We start from the raw sequence: 27,449 nt of genomic DNA, 5'->3' as shown, positions 1-27,449 counted from the left end.
AGAGCATCTTGTCGTACCAGGATACTCGACAGTGACTCTGATCAGGGTGCCACGAACAGCACTGCTAGTCCTCTACCTAGAAAGAATTATATTGCAAATTGATGGTTGTCCTTACATCAAATCCGATATGGTCTAGTGGCTAGGATTTCTCGCTCTCAAACAGTTGTACCAACAACGATCAGGTCCGAGGAGGCCGGGGTTCAATTCCCCGTGTCGGAATTTCTTCTTTTGCACAACTTTTCAAACCTCTTTTCTGCTGTGGTTCAATTTTTTTTGCGACTTTTTTTCTAGGCTGCGGAAGCCGAGTGCCGAAATTGGAAGAGGCACGGAGCCACGACACCAGAGCTTCGCATGTCCGGAGTGACCACGGTCCGAGTGTTAGTAAAGGTGGCTGTGGGCAGTGCTGTGCAGTGCGCGGCATACGGGAGGGAAGATGGCCGAAGGTAGTGCGTCCACCGGTGGATGTTGTCATTGTCTGTGTCATTGTGGTTGATGAGAACGGGTCGGATAGACGTGTATGCTGTTGAGTTTATGCCGACATGATATTGATTTTTTGATTTGGATCTGACGGGAGAGATCATAGATGATCTGAAGTGGCAACGTAGATGCAGCCTGCAGATTGGGTTGCACTTTGCGGGCACCATGCCTTGATCTCCTTCCTTCGTAGGGACATGTGGAGAGAGTATCTATGACTTTTTGGGAGGTACAAGGTACGAAGCTCTCTATATAGCTAGGCTGACCAATTAACGAGAAGTCTATTCTCAGAGCTCTCTTCGGCAGAGAGTTCCCGTTGTATATACAGCAGCTGTGATAAATTGTTTGCGTTCAGATAGCTCGATGCCATGAAGAATCAGTTGCCGATGCATCCACGTTGTTGTCTAAAGACACAGCATGTTCGGTGAATGACCCGAGTTATCGACAAGCAGGGAACCAGCTGCCAATTCTCGTAGAGTCTGTTCGTCTTCTCATTGTCTGTCGATAGATCTTTCCTTTCCCGATGGCACAGCAGCAATGAACATGAGGTTAATACTGCCTCATGCAGATTGCCGTCGAGGTTATACTCGTCAGATGTCTGACATGAACTCAAACACGGGTTTACAGTTGAAAAGATCATGCCTTGCCTTGATACCAACAAAACACTGTATGATCCCAGGGCAGTGGGTTGATGGAGACACAATCAGCTGTATGATATGCACTTCTTTGTTGAGCTCTGATCTCTGACTGTACCAACATCAGGGACGACCATCCCAGAGCTGACGAGTCCTGTATCAGTACATGTCGTGCTTGTCACACCATGAATAGGCTGTCAAGCCTAAACGATTTGGGAAGAGTCCTTCCAATAGTCAGGCCGACTAGGCGGAGAGCATTGCGCGACCTATCCTGGAAAGCCATGGACGAAAGAGATAAAAATCGTTTGCGCCATTTCCACAATCCCAAGAACCTGGAGCTCGGATATCGTCGATTTGCTTGTAGGCTTGGGAGGCCTGATAGATGCAGTTCATGGCGGATTAGGCCAATTCAGCCTCACGGGTATAAAGCTGGATGGGGTTGTTGAAACACCCATGCATCGCACCACAGTGCAAAGGCCATACACCAGTAGATGGTTATGAGTCTAGAAGATGGAGTTTGGTGAAAACTCTTCCTTTCGTAGGCCTGAACTTCCCTCAGGTTCCGGTTGGTACCTAATCGCCAATCGCGAGAACGATTGTGGTGGCATTACCGTTAGATCCTAATGTCCTTAAATGATCATGCAGAGAGAAGGTTTGAGATTTCGTGATTCGATGCAGTTCTTCTATTGTCCATACAAAAAGGACATGTCAACAGGATAGTCTGGTTACTTGAAGCATGACATATCTTTCAAAAATCTCTGTCATTATTTCGTGGTTGACAGAGATACAAAACAGCCAAGGAACGTTGTGCGCAGTCTGAAACCTCCGCGCTGGGCTGTCATGTTGAAAAGCCCGACTCGTAACGGAGAGGCTGTTCAGAGACCGAACTCGATCCGAAGGGATTGTTGCAGCATTGAGTCGAGAGAATGATCAAGCTTTGATTGAAGATGAGGAGAGAACAAGTCAAACCAACGGTGGTCAACGACAAAAAAAGACAGCGCACATGGCATGCATGCGGGCGGCCAGAAAGGTAAAAAGGTTGCTGGAAAAAGACAGGTGATCAACAGGCCGCGACTGCTTCGTACAAAGTGAGATCGACGGCAAGCGGAAGACGAGAAACACGAAGAGGCGTGGGGGAAAGGGACAGAGAATTGCAAGCGACGGTAATTTTTTCTTTTTCGTTCCTTGTCTTTGCCCCTCTTTCCCCATGGTGATGGATGTGTTCCTGAATCCTGCAGGATAGCTTCCATCCTGTCATCTGAAGAGACGTTGTGAACGGTTTCTCATGGAGGAAAGAGGGAATTAAAGAAGCAAAGCTTGGCGCCACATGACGGCCGGGAAAAAGAGGCAGCCAAATCGGAAAGAGTCTGTGCATTGGCCATGAGATTGGCCAGCAGAATAGGCGAGGGTACGCGTTTCGCACAAGGGGGGTCTAGAACAGATGGGATGTTGAGCGCAATCAAATGGTCGAACAGTCACGCAGGAGTGAGAGTCAGAGAAGTTGGGCATGAATGATGATGTTCATAGACAGAGGGTCAACAATGGGATTGTCCCTTGTGGGATTTTCTTGGAGAGAGGGCAGTAAGGTTGTGTTGACATGGTCCTGGTTTCAATATTGGCCAGGGGTCATCAGGAACACTAGGCGGTTCCTGCTTTAGCGCAACGGGCAGGGCGCAACGGGGCTGGGCCGATCAATGGACTGTCGACTGTCGACTGGCTGTGGACGGAGGGACGGGACTGCCTGTGCCTGGTCACGCACACGGACGTCTCTTTGCTTTCTCTTCTTTGATTGTTTCTCCGTCTTCGCTCCCTGTTTCTGTCCAAGTTTCCATCAATTCATCATCGACCTGCACTAGTTAGTCCCCGTCCGACACTGCCTGTCCACCTGGCAGACGACATTCGCTATTCACAAACTCATCTTCCTCTTCGACAAACACACTAATTCCTGGACGCCCACATTCCTCAACCGTGTATTGACCAAAACATCATTCCACCCTTGGCATCTTGCGACGCACCCTGAGGCACTCCCGAAACTCCAACGAGCCACCTCTGTATAGCATCCCTCTACAGGCCCAAGAAATTCACACATTCGCGTGCTGGTCACGATAGTGTGGTTTTGACTTTTGGCTTATACGGACACGAGCTTGACACTTGACCTGTTCACTGCTGGTTGCACGACGAGGCGACTGACGTTACTCAAGTCGCACCATTCAACACTCTCACACACATCCTCGTCCTTCACCCGGAACCTTCTCAACCAACTTTCTCCCTCACATACGCACCATGCTGTCAACAATGCGTTCGGTCGCAGCAGTCACACTCGCCCTCTCGGCATTCTCAGTCCAGACAGTATCCGCAATCACTGCTGGTCCAGTCACAGATGCTGGCTGCTTCAGTGGATCTGCTGGTCTCGAGGATAATGGAACTTTCAACTACCAGTCCAAAGGTCATTGCCAGGAGACATGTATCGGCGTCGGTGCCACTGTCATGGCCATGACTGACGGTAATGATTGTTGGTGTGGCTCTACTCTGCCAGCAAAGAGCAGTCTGCAGAGCGACGATTCAAAGTGCAGCATGACATGCGTTGGATATCCTGATGACATCTGTAAGTTGACACTTGACAACACTGCACACGTGCATCGACTAACTTAGACCTCAAGGTGGTGGCGATGGATACTGGAGCGTTTACTACACAACCACCGACACTAACATTGGCTATTATGGCGGCGGCGGCTCATCCAGCTCGTCAAGCTCATCATCTGCCGCAGCCAAGTCTTCTGGCTCATCTTCCTCATCATCCTCCTCCTCCTCCTCATCATCAAGCTCTGCACCTTCCTCGATGATCACAAGCACCACTTCCGCAGATCCTGCCGCAACCAAGGCTACTGTCATTACCAGCGTTGCTCCTGGCACGACCGTCATCATCACTCAGGTTCCCACCTCCACAGGCACCAGCTCTGCCGACTCTGAAAAGTCACACAAAGGAGGCTCAAATACTGCTGGAATTGCTGCTGGTGTGGTTGTCGGCATAGTCGTGGTAGCTGCACTTTTCGGTGCTGCATTCTTCTTCTGGCGTCGCAAGCAACGTCGCGAGACAGAAACTGGTCATCAGCAACTCAACGACTACTCAAGCTCGGCCCAAAAGCCCATGGCTTTCAGACCCGCACCCGGACCTGACTCTCGTATCGACCCTGACGCCATGGCATCAAGGAGAATGAGCGATGGTAGCATTGCTGATAACGAGGACTACTCGCGAAGAATATTGAAGGTGTGTTTAAGCGCTACTATCAAAAACGCATCGAAAAGCAATACTAACATCTCCCAGGTCACCAACGCTTAATGATCCAATTAGCGCTTGACTCTGCAACATCCACGACCTTGAACGACTTTACCAATATCGATCGCCCGATTTCCTTGACGTTTTTCTTTAACTCTTCTCTTTCTCAAATGTTTTCTGGGATTGGCGAATGCCCGGCGTACAACACTGGAGCGCTTTTTTTTTGATCTTGAATGATGAGGAACACTTTACTGTGCCATCTTCGTGTTGAAATGGGAGCGTTTTCTTCTGCTCTGTCCGCCAGAGAACCCTTTTCCCTTGTGTTTTCTTCTTGTTTCCTTTTCTCTTCACTACTTCCTTTCTCTTGTTCATATACTCAACAGTCACCCATCACTATCCATCCCCTCAACTTCTCACACACACGCCCAAGTCATGGTAGACGCACATAACTCACAGCCTGTAATGGACACCGCTTCTTACAATGGACGCGAAATAAGTAGCTCGTTTGACCACGCAAAGTAAAAACAGATTTTTACTGCACTTTATCGTTTTGCTTCATCGTTTTTTTGTGACCAGCAAGTGATACTGAGCTTTTGTATATTTGAGCGTATTGTAAAACAACAGCGCTCATGAACAATCGCGTATAACAACGCTTAAACACTGACGCCTTCGTCGACAATCTTCTGTCTCGTGATCTCGCCAATCTTCTTGACATGCTCGACTATCGTCTCTGCCTCTTCAGGCTCATTCTCGGCCGCTCGCACTGCATATCCCTTCTCCTCTGCATTCCGCCTCTCCCTCCACTCCTCGAGATGCTTTTGCACAGGTCTGCCCGGCGCATACCCACTCTCCACCGGCTCGCCCAAAGTCTCATACAAAGGAAACACACCAGTATAAATATCGTCCCTCTGCGCAGCAATCTCGCAACTATCCGCCAAGCCCATATTCTTCGCTCGCACTTTGGCAGAAGCAGAGTTGATGGTCACACGCAAGACCTGCACACTTTTCAACGCTGCAGGCGTTATAGGATTTGTGTTTTGCCAACGGTGAGGAATCATGTGGTTAGTCAGTAAATGCATGGCGAATCTTTTTTCTTCGGGTAGGGAAACGAGTTCTGCGGTTCCGTGGATTACTGCACTGCGGTAGTTTAGAGAGTGGCCGTTGGGTGTGAAGTTTAGGACTACGCCGTCGACTTTTGTGGATGTGATGCAGACTTTCATGACTCCGTTTTTGTGGACTGCGCGGCGGAGCATCATTGCTACATTGCCGTGCAGGTAGAGGTCGAGTGGTCGGTTGAGGTCTTGGTGGTAGGCAGAGACTTGTGGAGTGGGGTGTTCGGGGAGAGGGTGCGAGGGGTCGTAGTGGCCTAATACGGCTGTCAAGGGCAGGTTCATGGGTGTTGGATCGCCGTCTTCGTCGGTGGATATGAAGGAGACGTGGGAGACGAGGGTGGAGGCGAAGATGGAGTGGACGGTGTGGTAGTCGTAGGCGGCTGGAATGACAAGGTTAATTGGTTGTCGAGACAGTATGAGGAGACCATGGTCTGGGCATACCTCTGTGTTTGTACACCTTGATGGTGTTGAGAGGTGTTTGGGCATAGCCTTCCTCTGAGGGTATCTTCTGTGCTCCCATTGTGATTCTGAATCTTTGCTTCGAATGTGTGCTTGTTCTCAGGCTTGGTGTATGGCGAAGAGGCAGTTGGATGAATGTCCTAGCTATTTGTTGCAATCGAGTAGTGGTACGAAGAAAGGGAGAGCACAAAGACATGAGCGAGAGGAGAGGAGATATTAAGCAGAGACCTACCTTCAAATACGACTTACCTTAGCCCACTGACTAGCAATCCTTGAGCACCATTGTGGTGGTCCGCTAAGGTGGAGAGGTTCTTGTGATCAACCTGGATGGCGAGGGTCGAGTGGATACAAGGATTAGGGCAGCGCGAACCGAATCTCGGTTCGCGCTTCCTTCTAGAGCAACAACACCATCCATTTTCTGGCCTGCGTCTAATCTGATGCGGATCTAGCCAACGCCATCTTCTGGGAACGCGACAGTATTTCCCTCTGTCCAGTCGGCTGGAGGGATGCTCAGTATAGAACTGAATGGGTTCATGAGTCCAGTCATGGCTCTGAAGCGCGGGAGGAGATCACTGGCATAGCAGTAGGATCAACCCCGCTTATCATCCTTATCGCATACATGATGCGGAACCTACTGCACTGTCGTGTTCCGTGCTGCACCCTTTCCGTTTCTTTACCGCCTCTCCTGTACCTTAATGTGACGGGTTCCCCTGTTTGATCGATTTGTCAACTATCAAGCTGAGGGACATGCTTCACAGCTTCTTGGATGGATCTCTTGGAGCTTTAGCACCTTAAGCTTGTCATGCATCATCCAATCCTCAGAGAGAAAGAGGCCGCCACGCCTCAAGTCCGAACAGATGCTAATCTTCCCGAGAAAGGGTCTCAGTTTGTATGGAGAAAGGCTGTCTTATGTGTAGCGGCTGGCCTCTCATTGTTCACTTTTCTCCAAGGATGGAACATTGTGCCAACACGTGATCTGGATGCTCGTCCTATAACAGAGCCCTCGACTGCCGGTCAACCTCAGTTCTCATGGTACGACATTGACTCTAGTCCCGATCTCCAATACCATCAATGTTACGACGATTACTATTGTGCCAAACTCCAGGTGCCAATGGATTGGTGGCGGAACTCTACACAGCCAGGAAACAACATCTCACTAGCCATAATAAAACTCCCAGCAAAAGTCCCAGTAACGGATCCGCGCTATGGAGGTGCCGTCCTGACAAACCCCGGTGGCCCTGGTGGAAGTGGAGTAGCTCAAATGCTGCGTAGTGGTCGAGCAACACAAATCATCGTCGATGCAGACAAACACCCCAACGATACTCTAAACTCCGAGACAGCAAAATACCACGATATTATCAGTTTCGACCCTAGAGGTGTTGGGTATACAACACCTGCAATTCATTGTTTTCCTGATAGCTTGGCACGTTCGAGCTGGATGCTGCAGAATGAAGCTCTGGGACTACTGGGTAGTTCGGAAGATTCGTTTTATCGGAATTGGTATAGATCGAGGGCACTGGCTGAGGGCTGTTCGGCTGCTACTGGGACTACTGATGATGGCTCTGAAGCTATTGGCGAGCATGTTAATACCTCGCCTGTTGCTCGCGATATGCTCGAGATTATTGAGCGGCATGCAGAATGGCTAGCCAAACAAGCTCATCCCACGAGGAGAAGCGACAGTCTTCGTGGGCAAAACAAACATGAAGTCGTCCGACGACTTCGATATACCAGAGGCGAACCAAAGCTCAAATACTGGGGAAACAGCTATGGTACCATCCTTGGACAAACCTTTGCCTCGATGTTCCCAACACGCGTCGACAGAATCGTCCTCGATGGCGTCTGCAATGCTCATGATTACTTCTTTGGTTCCTGGTTCAGCAATCTCTCCGACGCAGATGCCATTCTAGAACGCTTCTTTGCCTATTGTCATGCTGCAGGCCCCAAAGCCTGTAGTTTCTACTCTACGACTCCCGCAGAGATAAGAAAAAACTACGAGAATCTGTTGACAGCAATTTTCGAGAAACCAATAGTGGTGCCAAGTTCGAAGACCAGAGGACCAGATGTAATCACCTGGTCAGACGTAAAAAGCATGGTTCGACTAGGCATGTACCAACCGATCATCTACTCGCCCATGGTCTCCGACCTCCTCACCTCCATATCCACTGGCAACGGCACCCTCTTCGCCGACTTCAAAGCCATGTCGAACACCTTCACCTGCCCGAGCTCCGACTGCGCCTCCGCCGGCCCTTTCAGCGATGAATGCGACCAAGACTCCAATATGCCAGATGCCACACTGGCAATCCTATGTACCGATGGACCTGGCCTCGGTGATATCGATGAAACCAGTTTCCAAGAGTATTGGCATGCGTTGCAGCAGCAAAGTGAGGTATTGGGGGATTGGTGGGCGCATACGAGGTTAGGGTGTGTAGGGTGGAAAACAAAAGCGAAGAATAGGTTCGAAGGACCTTTTGCTGGAAGCTTGTCCCATCCGGCTTTGTTTGTATCGACGACGTTGGATCCTGTTACTCCTTTGGCTAAGTAAGTTCACCTGAATCCTCTCGAACGGGCTCTAAGCTATAAAGAAAGGGGTTGCTAACACAAGAAACTAGTGCAAGGGAAATGGCAAAGAACTTTCCTGGTTCAGTGGTTTTGCAGCAAGAATCAGAAGGCGTAAGTATATCCCTCCTCTCCTGCAGAAGACAGATACTGACCTCGTCTGAACAGCACACATCCTGGTCATCACCATCCCTCTGCACAGCAAAAGTCGTGCGAGAATACTTCCAAACCGGTCTTTTACCACCTCCAAACACGACTTGTTCATCTGACCAAACCCCATTCTCCACCTCTCAATCCCTCAAAACATCAAACACACAAGACAAAGCTTTGTTAGAAGCTATACAAGTTCTAGGAAGCAATGTTTTGGATATCGGGTTTAGAAGAACAATAGGTGGATTCTAGAAATGAAAAAAAAAGTGGGACGAAACATTTTGAAGAAGTAGTTTTTGATAGCTAGTATATAACACCTTCTTTCGAACATCTGCTTACATTCTTTTCATCACACAGCACCAGCAAGTTCCCAGCAACGCGCTGCCAAACAGGCAAAGACCAACGACGATGTTCGGTTTTCACCAAAGGATGTGCGACCACGCAACATGTATGTTCGCTCATCAGGTCGTTGTCGACACTTTCGATCACGGTAGCTCGCAACTCCACGAGCAATCTCATCGTTTAATCTCGTGCTAGGACGCAAAGAAATCGTTGTGAGCCACTGTTTTTGATCTGGAATTCTGGTATCTTGAAAATGTTCGTTGAGTTCCAGCTATAGTGAAGGGCGAAAAAGTATACCATAGAAAACCACGATTGTTTTGAGAGGTAAAGGCGTGTCCAGTGGGAGAAAATAAGACACCGGCTCTCAGCGGACATTGCTCTGTCTTCTGATAGTATTGTGCATTTCTATAGCTACGCATTGCATACTTCAGCTCAATGGAAAAGTAAGCCCATGTTTGCACTATCCCTTCACGTAAGCTCACCAGGTCACTGTCGATAGTTCAAACTAAACCTATCGCAACTATGTCCCCAATCGCGTAACTCATGCTCGTGCTTCAACGCAAAGAGAGTAGTCTTAGCCTCTTTCCAGTTTTTTGACACCCATCTCTGCCTTCTTTTTGTTGTCTCTGCTTCGTCTAAACTAACATCTCAGAAGCTTCGTTTGACTGGCTCTCAGAAATAGTCTCAACGATCAGTCTTGCTCATTCTTGATGCGGAAAAGACCATTCTCTCCACGAGATTTGAGAAGCAGGGCTCGATCGTCCGAGTCTGGTGATGCACATCTCGTAGTCATCTTGAGACTGGGTAGATAAATCTTCCTCAGGTGATTCTGAATTTTGTGATCGAGACAGCAACGGATAGTTTCGTAGTGAGTGGAGGAACGCAGGCCTAGTGTCATGTGGATGTAGTAGTCAGAATCCAAGCAGTCGTTTTCGATCTTCTTGCGCTGTCTGTTGATAGCTTTTGCACGGATGATTGCATAGTTGGTCGTCAGTAGCTCGACTAGTGTGGATATCTTAGGCATATGTGCGTTGAGGCCACTGTGATAGTGGCTGCAGCTGGCCGACCATAAATCACAGCCACCTTTGAAGTCGATAAGCAGTTCAGAACGCAGGGGAAGAAGCTGTGCAAGCATTGCCTTGGCTGGTTGACACAGCGAGCGCATTGTGAGGTTGCTTGCCGGGACACGAAGCGTGACATTAGGGACTCTCAGTGTCAGAATTGCCAATGCAGGTAGATGAGCGTTGATCATCTGTACGATATCTTTCATGGCCTCTAGACTTTCCATCTCCCAGGGTTCGGAGATGATCAGCTCCAAAGATGTGATGAAGCTCTTGGTAACGACCGACATGTGGAGAGCAAGACGATGACGGAGCAACTCACGGATCATGTCAAGACTCCCCTCGACTTTAAAATCCGATGCTTTCCAGGCAAATCTTGAGACTTCGGTGTGCAGAGCCTGACAAGTTCGAGCTAAAGATACAAACGATGCAATGTCGCGGTGACGGACAGCAGGCCACCTATCGCCAATCCACAGGAGGATTCCATGCTCTTGCGAGTCGAAGTCTCTTGCTCTTCTGTACGTGATGGCGAGGGTCTGATGATTGATATCCTGCTCCAAGACATCCGGAACCCAGAGGATACGTTCACGTCTTGCGATGATGATTCCAAGAACCTTGTTGTAGACAATCTCGCGAACCTCATATGGAAGATCCAGAAATCCAGTCATGATTGAGGATGTTGGCTGTATTCAGGCATGTCGCAGGGTTGGCGGATCGTTTGAGATATACGCTGTCTACAGTCGGATGAAATCGCTAGAATCAGCATGAAAGAGCGCTGGCAATTATTTTAAAAGAGACACCTTGTGGATTCTACTGGTCACGACTATGAGTCTCTTTGTCAGAAAGTTGAAGAAACGATGGAGCATGCGATGATGCTTGGAAGCAATAACGCGTGCGGCGTTTATGATCAGATCTATCGTCAGGTCAATGGAAGTTGTGAGAGGACATGCCATGATGAAGCGTTGGTATCCAGATAGAGCGAAGAGGATAACAGTTGCTTGAATATCGTTGTTGTCTTATGACAGAAGGCGATTTGCGTGAGAAGAGCAGATAAGGAGGCAGAACAAGCAACCCCAGGAGCCACAAGGCAGATCAATGCCAACAAAGCTTCCCAGGAAGCGACAAAACTCGCACTTTCCTTCGCATGAACTACACATCACTGAAGCACATAGAAGAAAAAGGGAAGTAGCGATGACAACAAACTCGAAAATGCGATTTTTGTCAAAGAAAAGCCCAAAAAATCTACTCTAAATACAAACATTGGATATCTCGATACAAAAACAAGTCCCACAGTCCAAGCTCCCAGCATAGTCATAACAAATCATTCCCTAACCCTAATAAAATCCATAATCATAACAGAGAAAAACAACTTCTTTAGCGACCACCGATTTGACCCTTGGGGATGGGTCTGATCCAGGCAGTCAAAACACCAATGCCCATCATGATAGCACCAATGGTGTAGAAGCTGCGTCCGTACAAAGTAGTCTTGCCATGGACACTGTAACGGAAGACGATGGCGAAGATGATACCGCCCAAGTTACCACTGGCACCAACGACACCAGAAACGATACCATTGGCGTGAGGGTGGACGTGAGGAACAAGCGAGTAGTTGAGACCGTTGGCACCTTCCATGAAGAAAGCTACACCACCAGTGATGAGACCGACAAGTGCAGGGCGCTTGTGAGGGTTGACAACACCAGTGATGACCATGAACAGACCTGCAAGAGTGACGTAGGTGTGAAGCAGAACCTTCTTGCCCCAAGGTCCGCACATTCTGTATGCGTAATCGGAGGCCAGACCACCAAGAGGGCGGAAGACGATGTTCATGAGACCGAACATGGCAGCCCAGTTACCAGAATCTTGAAGACCGAGCTTGAGGTTGGCGGTGTAGTAGTTTCCGAGAATGCTGTTTACCGAAAGCTCACAACCGAAAGTGGAGAAGTAGCAAAGACCGAGCACAAGGGTTTGGGGCGAGAAAATAACAGGCAAAGCGTCCTTGAATGAAGGCTTCTGAACAACTTCGCCACGGACGGTGTCGATCATCTGTTCCTCACCCATCTGAGCCTCATTGTCGGCGAAGGTACCGCGGGTCTCGTCAAGCTTCTTCTCTTCACTGGCAACGTCGGAGGTAGATGGTGTACGAGAAGCTTCTTTTCTAGTCTTCTCTGCAGTGATCTCGCCAGTACCGGGAACGTCGACGATGGCGCCCTCGACGGCGTGGGAGCGGAGGTTGCTCTCGGCAACCTGGAAGCGGTCGGCCCACTTACCAGTGGGAGTGTCATCGCACAAGAAGAACAGGGACAAGGCGACAGCAGTGATCAAAATACCAGGAACAACGAAGGCAACACGCCAAGCGACGTGGTGGGTAAGGCCTTGGTCTTGCACAAGCGAGGTGTAGATGGCAGGCATGACGAAGTAGGTGATACCACCACCAGAGTTACCAAGACCAGCAGTCAAAGAGTTGGCAGTTCCGATGATGTTCTTGTCGAAGAAGCCTGTTGTCCATACTTGACAAGGCACGAAAGAGCCACCAAGAATACCAATGAAGAATCTGATGACATAGAGGCCAGCAGGGCTTGAGATGGTACCAGCCAAGAAGGTAGGGAGAGCACCAATAAGCAAGCATCCGGCAAATGTGTATCTAGGACCGAAACGGTCACAAGCAGGACCAGCAACCAGACGAACGAGGAGAGTGGCAGTCAGAGCGATGATGTTGGAGTTGGCGATTTCGTGCTTGGTGAGGTGCAAGTCCTTGGCAATGACATCGCTGAGCAGTGGAGGGAATGCGTACCTTTCAGTCGGGTCAGCCACAGTCTGGGGAGAGAGATGTTTTGTGGAGAAGATCTTGTACTTACCAGGACCAGAATGCCAACAAGAAGCCGAACCATGAGAAGAAGAATACACGTCCATAGTTGTTGATAGGGTTGAGGACAGGAACAGAGCGAGCCTTTCTGTTGATGGGGTTGACCTCAGGGGCCGACCACAGAACGTTGATACCCATTGTGATTTGGTATGTGATATGTCCGGACTAGAGTTGAGGATGAGAGACTACCAAAGAAGAATCCTCGAAGCCAGAAATAGGACGGCCTTTGAACCTCTTTGGGGTTGTTGGTATGTAATAGAATCCGGATGGAGAGACCAATTGCTGGGGTGAGGACGTGGAGGTTTAATATTCAACTCTCCCTCACATTGACGTCGAGCAGTTTGTTCAGTGTATCTCCGGTACACAACTGATTACCACAACGCCAAAGCAAAAAACAAGTCCGCGGATTTGGACTGCCGTCAGCGTGCAGATCTTGGGTCCTCAGCTAATTCTGGGGTTGAGAAGATCTGGAGCAGCCGGCCCTTCCTGGGCTCAGATAAGGAACCGCAGTGGAAATGGTCGAACGATGCGTGTACCGAAGTCGTACACAGAGCCGCAGATGGGAACGTGGGTTAGGAAACGGGTTGACTTCAGGCTAAGCCGTGTCGAGATAAGAATCCGGGAGTTTTAGGATGCTGTACACATGAACCCTTGATCTACCACTTCCCTTTCTACTTTCGCTGCTCTTGGATGATAGTTATACAATCAGACAACAAACCTGTCTTTTGAGCTTCAGCAAGTTATGGGCTCGTTGCACAATAACAGGCCTTTCAGCAGACCAACATAGTCCAATCTGACAGGGTAATGTATCGAAAGCGGGTTGCATGGAGTGTGGGTGCCTCAATCGACGAATGGTTGACCACGCATTGGGTTGGCTTATCTCTGGGCGCACAGATAACCACAGCTTTCCGACGGGAAAAAGTGGATTTGGAACATCCCCTGCCTTATCAGTGGCTTGTCGTAAAACCTCTCATCATAGAAATACTTGACCATCTGCGATGCAGAGTTGAACTCTTTTGGATGCATGTTCAGTTTTTGCTTTGTTCTCGACCCAAGCCCATTGCCGTACTTGCCTACTTCGCCTCGAGAGTTGGTGTACTGGCGATACACAGCTATGAGTGCTTGACTAGAGTTGGGATTAGCACATCCATTCAACTCATGAACCAAAGTCAAAACATTGGGTCTCATTGTAGGAGACTCAGATTGTTCTATCTCTGGCAATTACGATTGCCTTTGCGACAGTCATCGTATGTGTAAAGCGAGCTGAGAGCAGAAATCTGTTGAACCAGTGTCGTTGCGTTTGACGTTGACGCACCTTCCCGCTAGCTCCCGCCGTCCCTTATCTGTAGTCGAAATTGGCCAATCACAGCCAACTGCTTCATCGGCCTCGAGACCTCTATCTATGCTGATCGTCTCGTACATTTTGCATTTAGAGTCGTTGACATGTGAATGTCTTGATAGCAGTATGCCACGTTCTCCATGCTATATAGAGTGCGCCTACCATGTCAGAATGCAGGGTAATTGCTTCTGGTTCCAATTTGAGCCTCTTGGTATGCATACTATGATGTAGGTAGATCCTAAGATCACGCAGGGAGGATTCATTCACATCGAGAGATCTGATCAAGGCAAGGAGAAGTGGCTCGACACGTAGACATTGAGGGACTATGGCCTACCGTCTCTCCCATCCGCAAAAAGACTGGTTCTAGGCGTAAAGCCACACGCAGCGTTGCAATGCTGGAGTAACTCGGTAGCCAAGTCGTTCTGATAACTTCTGATGAAGAACGCGATGCCAGATGAACCATATCTTGTCAGGGTACCCGCGGAAATACTCTTGTCGGACATACCATAGTTCTTAACTGCGTGAATTCCCTCTTTGGGAAAGCGGAAGCTGAGCTGTATCGCTTTAGGCGTGGTGTCGGAACCTCATGGCTCACTCGAGCGACTGGATGATAGAAACAAGTCACCAGCACACTTTCTCTGGTCTCGGGTATATTCCTTTCACATCCTATTGGCATGAGTGAGTCGGTCCTCGGCACGCAAGCCGACGCGGTCAGGTCAAAAAGCAAGTCCCATCCGTTCGGGGAGGGATATGCACACCATCTTCGCAAGCATTGTGACTCCATAGACCCTATTGAAATTGACACTAATGACACAGAGACATATCCTGTGGCATGGCGGAAAAACAGCATAGAGAAAGATCTGTTGAAGCCTGCATTGTCTTTCCGGACTCTCTTAAGGCATGGTCCCAGAGCTCAACCAACGTCGTCAACTCCACTCTATGGATCTGCTTCTCCGGGTGCAGAGTCAGGAGAACCAAAGCATCTCCGCGCAGCAGGTAGGTGCGTGCACAGAGTAGCGAGAGAGCTGCGTGACGAACCGTCGAGCTGCTGGCTTGGCGGCAAGGATGTGTTCTCCAGGGGCCCAGGCGCGCGAGGGCTGCGATAGATAAGAGAAGAGGGGACTGACTTGCTCATACTTTCCTGTGCAATGCGGAGATATTAGATCGTGGCTTGATGAGCATCTCCATCATCGGTGAGCAAGAGGTGAGAGTATTGGAGTCAGAAAATCTGTTTGTGGGGTGTTTATTCTCCTAGGCTGTCGTCGTGCTCAAGCCTCATCAGCTGTGTCCTTTGCAGGTGCGGCTGCAGTTTCGCTCTCTGCTTCGCCGGCTGGTATGTCAATCTCCTCTTTGACAACGTCTGTCTCGTTCTTCTCATCTGGCTCCGATTGAGCAATCTCCACAGGCTGTTCTTTTTGAGCCTCGACCTTCTTTTTAGGTTGCTCTTTAGGAGAAGGCTCGAAGATCTCGGCCAGGTTGTATCGCTTCAGGGTCTCGTAGTCGTTGGGGACTACGCTGATACCGCAGATGCTCTGCCAAAGTTAAGTATACGTGACACAACAAAAGACGCCCAGTCAACTTACAGTGTAGATCTCGACCAGAATGAGAACGTCTGGGTTCTTGAGATCGACTTGATGTCCCGGGCCAACCGTGGACGCAACCTTCTGGATGATATCCATCCGCTTCATGACGGTGTGGTTGCGGATTGTGGGACGGATGGCGAACTAGAAGATTCATCAAGATTCATGAAGATCACGCGCAAGCAGAAAAACTCACCTTTGTTGGCACACGCGGTTCTGTGTGGAAGTGAGGCGCGAGGACCTGCTTGGCTGTCTTCTCCAGACCATCTTCGGTCGCCTTGCCCATCAAAGTCATCGGTGTAAGACGGTTGCAGAATCTGGTACGCTTGGGAGCGTTTTTTTTGGCCGCATCTTCGCATATTCTTCGTACAAATGAAACAGGCTCAACAGGTGCCCTGGTCTTGAAGAAGATCACTGAAACCAGTATTAGTAGGGCAATGACTTGTGGAGCAGGTTTACTTACCGCACTGAACATCCAGCTTTATTGACCAGAACAGAGGTTTTTCTTGAGGCTTACGCATGCCTGCGAGTTCTTGCTGGATTTCAGCTTCGATGTTGATTTCACCATCACCCTCATCGTCAGAGCCGGCAGCACCAGCTTCTGCAGCCAGTTCATCTCCGTACAGCAGTTGGGCATACTGTATCCTGTTAGCGCAATAAATAACCAATCGTAAGAATCTTTATGTACCTCATTGAAAAGATCACGAAGTTCACCGGTGCATTTGCCTTCTCTACCTTTGTCGCATGTGGCCCAGATTCCTTGGTCGCCTGGCAAGATCACTTTCTGCGATGCGTATTGATCGGCTTTACGAGGTACACGCCATTGTTTCTACCACCCTATCAGTCTTTGAATGATCAAAATGTGAGATGCAGAGATTTACCTTAGACTTTTTGGCGCTCTTGTCAGCACCACCTGAAGGTGCGGCACGCTTCTTACTTGCATCAGCCATGTCTAGATAAGTGGATGAGATTTTGTAAGGACGATGGAGTTTTTCTTCGAATGGACTTTCGCAGATCGGCAAGCGAGGTTGAAGTGCCAAGCAATTTCAGAGAGAAGTCACGATCAAGCAAAGCGTCACTTTTTGTCTGGAGTTCAAGCAACTTGAATTGAAAAGGAAATCATTCATGCGTTTTGTACAGCTAAGTCAAACTGCCTCATACCCGCAAAAGAGGCATTTTTGGAAAATCAATGGTAACGAATAATGCTTTCCCACTCTCTTTGGCCCAAAATCCTTTCAACGCCGACGACGCCGCTACTCCGACAAGATGGCTCTATGAGAAATTCAGCCAATCTACATGCTCTTCCTTGACTTCTTCTTCTCCTTCTTGTCACCGTCGACGCCCTCGCTCTTGCGCTTCTTCTTCTTCTCCTTCTTGTCGGCTTCGTCGTCTGAGTCGGCGCCCATTGACTTTCTCTTCTTCTCCTTCTTTTCCTTCTTCTTCTCTTCCTTGGACTTCTCCTTGCGGACGGCCTGTTCGGTTGCGGCAGCAGTGACACCGTCAGCCATCTCGACGTCCTCGGCAGCGCCAGCGGTGGGGTCCTCGACGTTGATGTCTCCAAGAACAGCGTTCATTGCGGCTTGCTAGTGGGTTGTTAGTACGTTGCATTGTATACATAATCATTGACCATTGCTTACCATTGCTTGCTCGTTCTTGGTGGGGGCCTCGCCAGTGGCGTAGAAGTTCAGTCTCTCCTCAACCTGAGCCTTAAGAGCCTCACCGAACTTGGTGGTGGGAGTCTCTGAGAAGTTGTCGATTCTTGAAGCGATCGAAGTCTTGTTGGCAAGGAAACGAGAGATACGACCCTTGTTCTTGGCTCCAGCACGGCCGATGAAGGAAGAGTGGTAGATGATACCGAACTTGGGGGTGTTGCCCTTGGTCTTGAGAGCTCTGAAGAGGGCCTTCTCGGCACCGAGAATCTGGACAGTAGAGGCGGGGTACTTTGCGAGGTTGGTCAAGGAACCAGCCTTGGAGATAAGACGAGCACCGACAGTCTCGCCGATGAGAGCAGCCAAGTTGGGAGCGACAATGCTCATCTTGGAGACGAGGTAGTTGCCAACCGACTTGCGGTACTTGTTGAGAGAAACGACGCGCTCGGCGAAAGCCATAACGTTCTCCATGTCAGCGTCAGAGATGTCCTGACCCATGGAGACCTTTGCGGCGTCGATGATGCTGCGGGCAACAGCCTCGTCATCGTCGACAATGGCGGCAATGTCGTGGATGTTGTCCTCGGTGAGAGTCTTCTTGTCCTTGATCAAAAGAGCGAGCTGGGCGTATTTTGTGTTGTCAGAGACAATCTTGACCAGCTCGGGGAAGTGCCAGCCGTACCATTCACGGACACGCATGGAGAAGAGGTTGACGGCCTTGTCGAGGTGGTCGATGGTAGCAATAGCCTGGATAATGTGGTTGTCGTTCTTCTGGACGCTGAACTTGACCTTGGCACGCGAGTAGGCGTGACCAAGACCAAGCTGGGCACGGTCGACATCGCCGGTCTGGAGCTGCTTGAGGAGCTTCTCGGCGTGAAGTCTCAAACCACGGAGGAGGTCGGCGCAGACTTCGGAAGTCTCAGAGGTCTCGCACTCGAGCGAGGGGAATCCAGCCTTGATGCTTCCAGCAAGACCTCTGTCGGTAACACCGAGGACGGTCTTGTTCTTCTTGCTGGCCTTGGGCATGTTGGCCTCGAGGACGGTCTTCAGGTAGTCGGACATGATGCCCTCGGAGACGAGGTTAGCGTTCTCGAGAGCCTGGGCGGCGCCCTGGAAAGGAGCGAAGGAGACGAGCTCGACCATCTTGCCTGGGAGGTATTAGGAGGATTGCGCAAACACATTTACGATATACAGAATGCAATACCGAACTTGGCGAGGTCCTGCGACTGCTCCTGGACTTCCTTGAGGCGCTGACCGACCGAGTCGGCCTGCATGCGGACCTTGAAGATGGCATAGCCCACACCGGACTCGTGCAAAAGGTAGTCGACAGACATGGCGCCGGAATCTGGTTGTCTATTCAATATAGGGCGGCGCAAAGGTCTCGTCGGGTTGACACTTTACTGCGGAAGAAAAAAGCTGGAGCCAAAATTCGAGAGAGAGAAAATGCCAAGCATTCGAGCTTGCGGTGCCGTAGGGCTGAGGGCTCCTCCGCGAGACGAGAAAGTTGTATGCTGCGGACAATCAATAGACAGTGACTTGTTACTGCCAGCTCCTATACTCTGCTTAATCAACAGGGTTCTTGTCAGATTCTAGGCGAAGTCGTATTCACACATCGCCATCATGTCTGCAGCCCAACTCCTCAACCCCAAGGCCGAATCAAGGGTGCGTCCAGCCAAATAATTATTATGCGCCCACCAAACAATCACTGACAAGTCGTGTACAGCGCCGTGGTGAGGCCTTGAGTGTCAACATTGCTGCTGGTGAAGGTCTCCAGGGTGTTCTTGCCTCCAACTTGGGTCCTTCGGGCACCCTGAAAATGCTGGTCGATGGCGCTGGCGGCATCAAGCTTACCAAGGATGGCAGTGTCTTGCTGCGCGAGATGCAGATCCAGAACCCTACCGCTGTCATGATTGCCCGCGCCGCCACTGCACAAGACGACATCACTGGTGACGGTACTACCTCTGCTGTCATCCTCATCGGCGAGCTTCTCAAGCAGGCTCAACGCTACATCTCCGAAGGCCTCCACCCCAGAGTCATCACCGACGGTTACGACCTTGCAAAGACCGAGACCCTCAAGTTCCTTGACCAATTCAAGCTTGACCGCGATGTCGACCGTGAACTGCTCCTCTCCGTTGCCCGCACCTCGCTGTCCACAAAGATCAATGCCACCTTGGCCGAGCAACTCACCCCTGATATCGTTGACGCTGTCCTCGCCATCTACAACGCCCCTGCTAAGCCCGACTTGCACATGGTTGAGATTATGACCATGCAACATCGTACCGCTGCCGACACACAACTTATCCGTGGTCTCGCCCTCGACCACGGCGCCAGACACCCCGATATGCCCAAGCGTGTCGAGAACGCTTTCATCCTCACTCTCAACGTCAGTCTGGAATACGAGAAGTCCGAGATCAACTCTGGCTTCTATTACTCGAGCGCCGAACAAAGAGAAAAGTTGGTCGAGAGTGAGCGCAGATTCGTTGACGAGAAGTTGCGCAAAATTGTCGAGCTGAAGAAGGAGGTTTGCGGTACCGATGGCACCAAGGGCTTTGTCATTATCAACCAGAAGGGTATTGACCCCTTGAGTTTGGATGTTCTGGTCAAGAACGGCATTTTCGCTCTTCGCCGCGCAAAGAGAAGAAACATGGAGAGATTGCAGCTCATCTGCGGTGGTATTGCTCAAAACAGTGTCGACGACTTGTCACCCGATGTTCTCGGTTACGCTGGAACTGTCTACGAACACCAGCTCGGCGAGGAGAAGTACACCTTTATCGAGGATGTCAAGGAGCCCAAGTCGGTCACTCTTCTGATCAAGGGACCTAACGCACACACAATTGCCCAGATCAAGGACGCCGTCCGTGACGGTCTCCGCAGTGTCTACAACATGATTGTCGATGGTAGCGTCGTACCGGGTGGTGGTGCCTTCCAGATTGCTGCACACGCACACCTGAACAGCGAGGCATTCCGCAAGACAGTCAAGGGCAAGGCCAAGTGGGGTGTTGATGCATTTGCCGATGCCCTTCTTGTTATTCCTAAGACTCTTGCCGCAAACTCTGGGCACGACGTACAAGACTCAAGTAAGTTTCGACAATCCACAATTGATTACACGTATACTGATTGTGATTTAGTCGCCGCTCTGCAAGATGAGCAAGCAGAGGGCAACATTGTCGGTCTGAACCTGACGACTGGCGAGCCCATGGATCCCACACAAGAAGGCGTGTACGATTCATTCCGAGTGCTCCGTAACTGCATTGCCTCAGCCGCTGGTATCGCATCAAACCTACTACTGTGCGATGAGATGCTCAAGGCAAGACAAATGGGTAGAGCACCCGGTCCTGGTGGAGAGCAGATGGAGTAAGGAACAAAAGTCAAGTCAGATAAAAAGTAATCATGACGATCATGGCATAATGCGCCGAGTCGCAGCATTTCGTATGTTCCAAAAGACGCATCAGAATCAGCAGAGGTGAAACTTGAAAGTTTGATCTCAGCCAGCCACTCATGGCGAGAAGATGAAAGACTGGGTTATTCTGCATCACGAACGAAGACCAGGCTTCAGCAGATGAACGTGGTCCCAATGTTGAAAAGACTAGTCATTGCAAGCTAATCTCCAAGACGGCATTCGTAGTCACAAGCAGTGTTGCACGAATGTACAGTATTGTATGAAATGGAGCCCCTCGAAACCCACATTTGATGCCGCGGAGGCATGAATACGCGCTTGGCAAAGGAGTACCGGCAATAGCAGCCAAGAGTGCCATCACTTTCAATTCCAAAACTCGAGGACACTGCTGTCGCTTTGTACCTGCGCTCCTTTACATAACTCCAGCTGACATTTGCCGCGTCCCTATTTCTATCTTTCTTTCCCTTTCCTGGCCGTTAGGGCTCTCCTTGGATCAGCGAGCGGACCCACAGGGCAGCTTATTCTTCCCCGTCTTCTCTCGGAGTTAAGTCACACGACCGCTCCAATATCTGGATGAGCATATAGCCGCCTGCCATGATTCGGTATAGACGTTACAGGGCTTTTATTGCCTTTACTGTCATTGCCATCTTGGCCACATATTACTTCATAGGACATGGCAGTATAGACCTACCTTCAGCCATTGGCGCAGGCGCGTTGAAGCAGGCTGGCAATGATGCTGCAGCTGCCGCCAAAGAGAAGGCTCAAGCTGGTCTTGACCTGATCAAACCCGACAAACCTGACGAACCTACGAAAGAGGATATTCTTGGTGCTCTACCGCCGCTTCCGACCACCAAACCAGCTGCTTCTACCATTTCAAGCCTTGCTCAAGCGCCTATCCCCTCGACTCAGGAGGCGTCTACTCCCCTCTCTTCCTCGACCACCTCGTCCGCCGCCGTCGCAACACAGTCGCACATTCGAACCAAACCTCAAGATGCTGCTGCCATCTTGCCTGTACACGAGCTGGACGATATGACCGAGATTGGTGAAGGCAGAATTGAGATACCTCCAATCAGTCAAGGCAAGGTCAATTTCCCTACCATACACTGGTCTAAGATGCCTGAGCATTTCCCCGTTTCATCAACCATCCAACTACCCACTGGTACTCCCAAGGCTATTCCTCGTATCCAGCACGACTTCAAGAAAGAGTCGTCTGCCGAAAAGGCTGATAGAGAGAAGAAGCTGAAGATTATTGAGGGTGCAGTCTCGCATGCTTGGAGCGGATACAGATCAAAAGCTTGGATGAGAGATGAAGTACGACCCGTCTCGGGTGGTGCTCGCGATCCCTTCTGTGGATGGGCTGCCACTCTGGTCGATTCATTGGATACACTGTGGATTGTTGGCCTTAAGGATGAATTTGATGATGCCGTTAGGGCCGTCGGCGAGATTGACTTCACCACTTCTCAGAGAAAAGACATCCCTCTTTTCGAGACTACCATTCGCTACCTTGGTGGTATGCTCTCGGCTTATGACTTGAGCGGTGGGCAATACAAGGTTCTGCTGGACAAGGCCGTCGAGCTCGCTGAAGTCTTGATGGGTGCTTTCGATACCCCTAACAGGATGCCTGTCACTTTCTACCGCTGGATGCCGACTTTTGCTTCTCAGCCTCATCGCGCTGGTACACACGTCGTCTTGGCTGAGATTGGTTCTCTCAGTGTTGAATTCACTCGTCTTGCCCAATTGACGAAGGAGCCCAAGTATTACGATGCTATTGATCGCATTACCGATGCCTTCCTTGAGTGGCAGAGCGCTTCTGGTGCCAATGCGACATTTATGCCCGGTTTGTTCCCTGTTCATATTGATGCTTCTGGTTGCGAGAAACCTGCTCAGATCAAGTCTACCTATTCTCATGAAGCTGGAAAAGGTGGCGATGTCGCAGTAGGCGATGGTAAGCCTGTCATTCCTCAGCGTCCAGTGACCCAGGGTCAAGGCACACGAACTGGCCCCTCTACCGAAAAAGACGGGTCCTCTCAGCCCGTGGACGCTAGTAAACCACAAGTTGGCTCTTCCTCAGGCGGTGGAGTGGGCAAGATCACTGGTTGGGGTGATCCTTTGACTGAAGGCGATCTTGACAATCGTCGGGCAAAGGACAACCCCTCTCAGTCTATCAACGCTGGTGGTTCGCAAGCGGGTGCATCCTCTGCTGGTGGAATGGGCAAGATCATTGGCTGGGATGATCCTTTGACTGAAGGTGATCTCGATAGTCCTCAGGCAAAGGCCGCTGTTCTGAATAGCAGGAACGCAAATCTTAACAAACGCCAACTAGGTGATCTTGAAAACCAAAAGGCAAAGGCTGCAGAAGATGTCTTCCAAGAAGAAACCGAAGCCAGGATGCACACTCTCCAACAAGACGTGTGTATCCCTCGTGGGCTGGCTTCCAGCGGCTCTGGTGGCTATGAGACATTCACCATCGGTGGCATGGCTGACTCTTTGTACGAGTACTTCCCTAAGCAGTATCTACTGCTCGGTGGCTTGGAGAAGAAGTACCAGACACTGTACGAGCAGTCCATTGATGCTGTTACCAAGCATCTCTTGTTCCGGCCCATGACTCCCCAAGACGCAGACATCCTGTTCGTAGGCGAGTACCGGGCCCAGCCACCCACCAAAGAAGGCTCTGTAGAAGGCACCCTCAAACCAGAAGGCGCTCACCTTTCTTGCTTCGCTGGCGGCATGTACGCCATGGCAGCCAAGATATTTGGTCGCGAGGAAGATCTCGAAATAGGTGCCAAATTGACTGAAGGCTGTGTGTGGGCTTACAACGCCACAGCCACTGGCATTATGCCTGAACACTTCTTGGTCTCGCAGTGCGAAAGCATGACAGACTGCAAATGGAACGAAACCAAATACTGGGAAGATCTGGATCCATACGCCGAATCTCGCACCAAAGTCTACGTTCCCCCAACAACCCTTCCGACATCATTAGCAGGATCTCGGAATGCACCTCAAGTCAATAAGAGAGACTTAGATGGCCCTGCTGCAACAGTCCCACACGTTCCTGCCCCTGCAGTTCCCAACAGCGTCCCTGAACTCGACATGGCCACACCTAAAGAAGAAACTGTGATCGAATACGTCCCTCCCACCCCACCCTCCCACGAAGAATTTGTCCTCGCACGTATCTCTGAAGAACGCCTTCCTACAGGAATGACACGCCTCCTCAGCCGCAAATACATCCTCCGTCCCGAAGCCATCGAATCAGTATTTTACATGTATCGCATCACCGGCTCACCTCATTGGCGCGAAGTCGGCTGGCAAATGTTCCTCGCAGTGCAAAAGTATACTTATGCAACTTATGGCGCTTCTGCAATCGACGATGTCACGAAAACTCTCCCTACGCAAGAGGACAGTGAAGAGAGTTTCTGGCTGGCGGAGACGTTGAAGTATTTCTATCTGCTGTTTGAAGAGGAGGGGGTTATTAGTCTTGATGAATGGGTTTTGAATACTGAGGCGCATCCGTTTAGACGACCGGATGCTGCTGGTTCATCTAGTGCTTCTGCTGCTGATGACAGAAGAGGCATGATCTGAGGTTTTTATGTGTTTTGTCTTATTGATTCTCTGATTTGGATGTCCTTTTTAGTTATGATTTTGCATCTACAAAAAGAGTCACATTATCGTCTTGAAATAACTTTTCCTGGCCTGCATTTGGTGTCGTGTCTCGATGTTGGATGGAAGAGGTCCTTTGCTTCTAGACTCTCTTTGGACCTGCCAGCTTAGAAGGGTCCCTCTGAGCCATCTTGGACGAGCAGTCTTTTATTCCATCTACAACCCTCAAGAAACAGGACTCCTGGTCTAAACGATATGCTTGGCGTTTGTGGTCAGAAGTGGAATGCTAAAGTGACTTGATCTAGTCAGGATCTGGAAAGGGATATTGAGTTGAGCGAAAGACAGAAGAAAGGATTCATCAGCAAATTCTGATACGTCTTTCTCGATGACATTTCAGCCAGTCGTCGAGGAAGGAGGGACGGGAGGAGGTTGGGTCGAGACTTGCGGCTGTACAGTATCACATGCAAACGCCCCGCCGACGTCACACCCTTGACAGCTTGCGCCACAGCCAACACGGCATAGTGACCAACTTCGAAACAACCACCCATGACCCCTCTAGAAAATATTAAATATCACTACCAACTTTTCCTAAGAATCCTACTGATCGTTTTTTGTGTCTACATCTGAAACATTTCTCAGTACATGCAAACAATCAACATGTCTTCATACTTTGACGTCCTCTCTTGGACCCGAGCTCGCAAGAATAAAGAAGCGCTGGAGAAAACCAACCCTCAGAACCCTGTTCTCAATGACGATGACGAACAGTTTCTGCAAAGGATTACTAGTCAAGAGGCTCCTGCCCCTCCACTGCCCACCATCGAGCCTACAGTGATTGATGATGAAGGCAACGAGAAGAAAGCAGATGAGACGCAAAAGGAAGCTGCTGAGATGATCTTGCCGGCAAGTCCTGGTGAGGAGAAAGAGAAGAGGACGTGGGCGAGTTATATTCCTAGTGTCGGTGTGCCTTCAGTCCCTTCTCTCGCCTCGTTGAGGGGCGGTAAGGGAAATGCTAAGCCAGAGGAGAAGGAGGTAGCGCCTGCTACGGAAGAGAAGGATGTCGCCTCAGAGAAGCCTTCGGAGACATCTACTCAGGACGAGAAGAACGACGCTGCGGATAAGGTCGAAGAGCTGGCCGAGACCACAAAGGAGACTGCCCAAGAGACTGAGGATGAGGCCGCAAAAGATACTGCCCAAAAGACCAAGGACGAGCCCATCAATGACTTGACAACAACATCGCAACCTGCAGCCAAGGAAGCCGATGATGCACCTCAAGAGCCTAAGTCCGAACTAAAGGAGGAGACTGACGACTCCAAAACCAAAGAGGAGACTGATGACTCTACACCAAAGGAGGAGACTGACGACCCCAAGTCTCAAACCACAGACTCAAAAGACGACAAGCCCACCGAACCCACCCAACGCACCTGGGCATCCTACATCCCTTCAGTCCCCACTTTCGGCCTCGGCAACACAAAAGCGCAAGACACAGCCGAAGCAGCGGCAAAGGCTCAGTCGCCAGAGTCCAAAGAACAAGACGAACGCGAAGTCTCCGTCCTACTCGACCGCCTCAATCTCTCCGCCATCAACAACCGCGTCTTCAGTTTCAGCGACCAGTCCCAACGCCTCTACTCTGAATTCACCTTGATCCTCAAAGACATTGTCAATGGCGCACCCACAGCATGGGAAGACCTCGAAACCCTGCTCAAAGAGAATGAAAAACATCTCGAGCAGATGTTCAAAAATATGCCTCCTTTTGTGCAGACACTGGTAAAGTCTTTGCCTGCTAAATTTGCTTCATCGATGGGACCAGAAATCATGGCAATGGCCGGAGACAAACCTGGCAATGACCTCAAGAAACAGATGGAAGCTGCCAGCACTGCTTCTTCCTCAGCCTCAGCCTCAGCAGCAAACCCTTACCTCAAGAACAAAAAGCAGAAGAGAAAAGTCCCAAACATCAAGGATTTGGCTTCTTCCAAAGGAACGGTCACGAGTATGTTGACCAACATCGTCAACTTCCTCAAGGTTAGATTCCCAGCATTCGTCACTGGTACCAATGTGGTTATGAGTTTGGCTGTGTTCAGTAAGTCTACTCCTTCCTTCCCTCCCTTCCTCTGGATTTGTTGCTAACAAAACAACAGTCCTCCTCTTCGTCTTCTGGTACTGCCACAAACGCGGCAAACAAGTCCGCATGCTCCGCGAATCCGAATCTGCAAAAGCGTCCGCCAATGCCTCTGAAGTCGAAACCTCTGCCTCGGAAGACGAAGGCGCAGACGAAAAGCCAGCACCACAAGAGAACGATTTCAACATCGACGAAAAACAAGAAACAGCTCAAGTGGAAGCAGAAGCAGAATCAGACGAAGAAGAAATCAAAATTGCGAATGCCAAGGCGTATGCGGCTGCTATGCATAGAGCTGCTGTGGGAGGTCCTGATAATGCTGCTGCGATGAGGGCCAAGAAGATTTTGGAGTCGTGATGATTTGGGTATGTGCTTAGGGAGGATATGGAGGTGAAGGGACATGAGGATGCGAAACACGAATGTTACGACGAATACGCGAAGGGCCTTGGGTTTGGGGGTTCGGTGGTAATGCTTACAGGATGATAAGTGATGGGTAATGACTTGCTTCTTTCTTTTCGTTCAGTCATTTGTCTAAATAGGTACGAAACTCCTTTCTTATGTATTGGATCATTCAGTGTGATTGTGCCGTTTTCAAGATGGAAGAGCAATTCGCTAGAACCTTATACAGGAGGTGAAGAGACTTGTTCAATCACAAGCTCTACACCAACAATACAGAATCCACAAATAGCAAGGAGAACAACGAGAAGATGAATGACTTTTGAACTGGTTCTTTGTATTGTGAGAGAAAAATTGAATTTGGTATCATTTTTGAATTGCGTGGTTCCCCTTTTTGTGTTCCCATTTTTGAGCACCTTCGCCATGCCAATAGAATGCCACGCTGAAAAGAA

At 50.0% G+C, this 27,449-nt stretch overlaps 11 protein-coding genes across 11 annotated transcripts; 5 read left to right on the top strand and 6 right to left on the bottom strand.

Moving 5' to 3' along the window:
• Positions 1-3,404: 3,404 nt before the first annotated feature.
• M437DRAFT_75695 (uncharacterized protein) lies at positions 3,405-4,449 on the top strand (the record flags this gene model as incomplete). The annotated part of the gene is made up of 3 exons (XM_041026470.1): positions 3,405-3,714; positions 3,770-4,377; positions 4,435-4,449. 3 exons carry the CDS (start codon positions 3,405-3,407, stop codon positions 4,447-4,449), a joined length of 933 nt encoding a protein of 310 aa, XP_040879599.1.
• A 590-nt stretch (positions 4,450-5,039) lies between these two features.
• On the bottom strand, positions 5,040-6,018 carry M437DRAFT_84900 (uncharacterized protein; the record flags this gene model as incomplete). The annotated part of the gene is made up of 2 exons (XM_041028184.1): positions 5,040-5,878; positions 5,940-6,018. The coding sequence occupies 2 exons, from the start codon at positions 6,016-6,018 to the stop codon at positions 5,040-5,042; spliced, it is 918 nt and encodes a 305-aa protein (XP_040879598.1).
• Positions 6,019-6,284: 266 nt separating this feature from the next.
• Positions 6,285-8,915, top strand: M437DRAFT_75693 (uncharacterized protein; the record flags this gene model as incomplete). The annotated part of the gene is made up of 4 exons (XM_041026469.1): positions 6,285-6,336; positions 6,956-8,495; positions 8,567-8,627; positions 8,682-8,915. 4 exons carry the CDS (start codon positions 6,285-6,287, stop codon positions 8,913-8,915), a joined length of 1,887 nt encoding a protein of 628 aa, XP_040879597.1.
• A 781-nt stretch (positions 8,916-9,696) lies between these two features.
• Positions 9,697-10,734, bottom strand: M437DRAFT_66427 (uncharacterized protein; the record flags this gene model as incomplete). The annotated part of the gene is made up of 1 exon (XM_041024744.1): positions 9,697-10,734. One exon carries the CDS (start codon positions 10,732-10,734, stop codon positions 9,697-9,699), a length of 1,038 nt encoding a protein of 345 aa, XP_040879596.1.
• A 706-nt stretch (positions 10,735-11,440) lies between these two features.
• On the bottom strand, positions 11,441-13,067 carry M437DRAFT_66426 (nitrite transporter; the record flags this gene model as incomplete). The annotated part of the gene is made up of 2 exons (XM_041024743.1): positions 11,441-12,857; positions 12,922-13,067. The coding sequence occupies 2 exons, from the start codon at positions 13,065-13,067 to the stop codon at positions 11,441-11,443; spliced, it is 1,563 nt and encodes a 520-aa protein (XP_040879595.1).
• Positions 13,068-13,805: 738 nt separating this feature from the next.
• Positions 13,806-14,351, bottom strand: M437DRAFT_66425 (uncharacterized protein; the record flags this gene model as incomplete). The annotated part of the gene is made up of 2 exons (XM_041024742.1): positions 13,806-14,055; positions 14,245-14,351. The coding sequence occupies 2 exons, from the start codon at positions 14,349-14,351 to the stop codon at positions 13,806-13,808; spliced, it is 357 nt and encodes a 118-aa protein (XP_040879594.1).
• A 1,185-nt stretch (positions 14,352-15,536) lies between these two features.
• On the bottom strand, positions 15,537-16,798 carry M437DRAFT_75691 (uncharacterized protein; the record flags this gene model as incomplete). Its single annotated transcript, XM_041026468.1, has 6 exons — positions 15,537-15,800; positions 15,852-15,992; positions 16,045-16,262; positions 16,312-16,486; positions 16,537-16,677; positions 16,730-16,798. 6 exons carry the CDS (start codon positions 16,796-16,798, stop codon positions 15,537-15,539), a joined length of 1,008 nt encoding a protein of 335 aa, XP_040879593.1.
• A 342-nt stretch (positions 16,799-17,140) lies between these two features.
• Positions 17,141-18,828, bottom strand: M437DRAFT_49623 (Nop-domain-containing protein; the record flags this gene model as incomplete). Its single annotated transcript, XM_041021861.1, has 3 exons — positions 17,141-17,431; positions 17,486-18,642; positions 18,699-18,828. The coding sequence occupies 3 exons, from the start codon at positions 18,826-18,828 to the stop codon at positions 17,141-17,143; spliced, it is 1,578 nt and encodes a 525-aa protein (XP_040879592.1).
• Positions 18,829-19,114: 286 nt separating this feature from the next.
• On the top strand, positions 19,115-20,852 carry M437DRAFT_49644 (T-complex protein 1 subunit zeta; the record flags this gene model as incomplete). Its single annotated transcript, XM_041021866.1, has 3 exons — positions 19,115-19,156; positions 19,218-20,571; positions 20,623-20,852. 3 exons carry the CDS (start codon positions 19,115-19,117, stop codon positions 20,850-20,852), a joined length of 1,626 nt encoding a protein of 541 aa, XP_040879591.1.
• A 633-nt stretch (positions 20,853-21,485) lies between these two features.
• Positions 21,486-24,419, top strand: M437DRAFT_30295 (seven-hairpin glycosidase; the record flags this gene model as incomplete). The annotated part of the gene is made up of 4 exons (XM_041019179.1): positions 21,486-21,902; positions 21,975-22,925; positions 23,052-23,171; positions 23,241-24,419. Coding segments are annotated over 4 exons (2,667 nt in total), but the record flags the coding sequence as incomplete, so codon positions are not given.
• Positions 24,420-25,145: 726 nt separating this feature from the next.
• M437DRAFT_49697 (uncharacterized protein) lies at positions 25,146-26,958 on the top strand (the record flags this gene model as incomplete). The annotated part of the gene is made up of 3 exons (XM_041021877.1): positions 25,146-25,457; positions 25,785-26,565; positions 26,624-26,958. 3 exons carry the CDS (start codon positions 25,146-25,148, stop codon positions 26,956-26,958), a joined length of 1,428 nt encoding a protein of 475 aa, XP_040879589.1.
• Positions 26,959-27,449: the final 491 nt, after the last annotated feature.

Source organism: Aureobasidium melanogenum (assembly GCF_000721775.1).
Source record: "Aureobasidium melanogenum CBS 110374 unplaced genomic scaffold scaffold_11, whole genome shotgun sequence".
Lineage (NCBI taxonomy): Eukaryota > Fungi > Ascomycota > Dothideomycetes > Dothideales > Saccotheciaceae > Aureobasidium > Aureobasidium melanogenum.
Note: the sequence above shows the minus strand (reverse complement) of the source record. Positions and strands in the feature narration are given on the sequence as shown.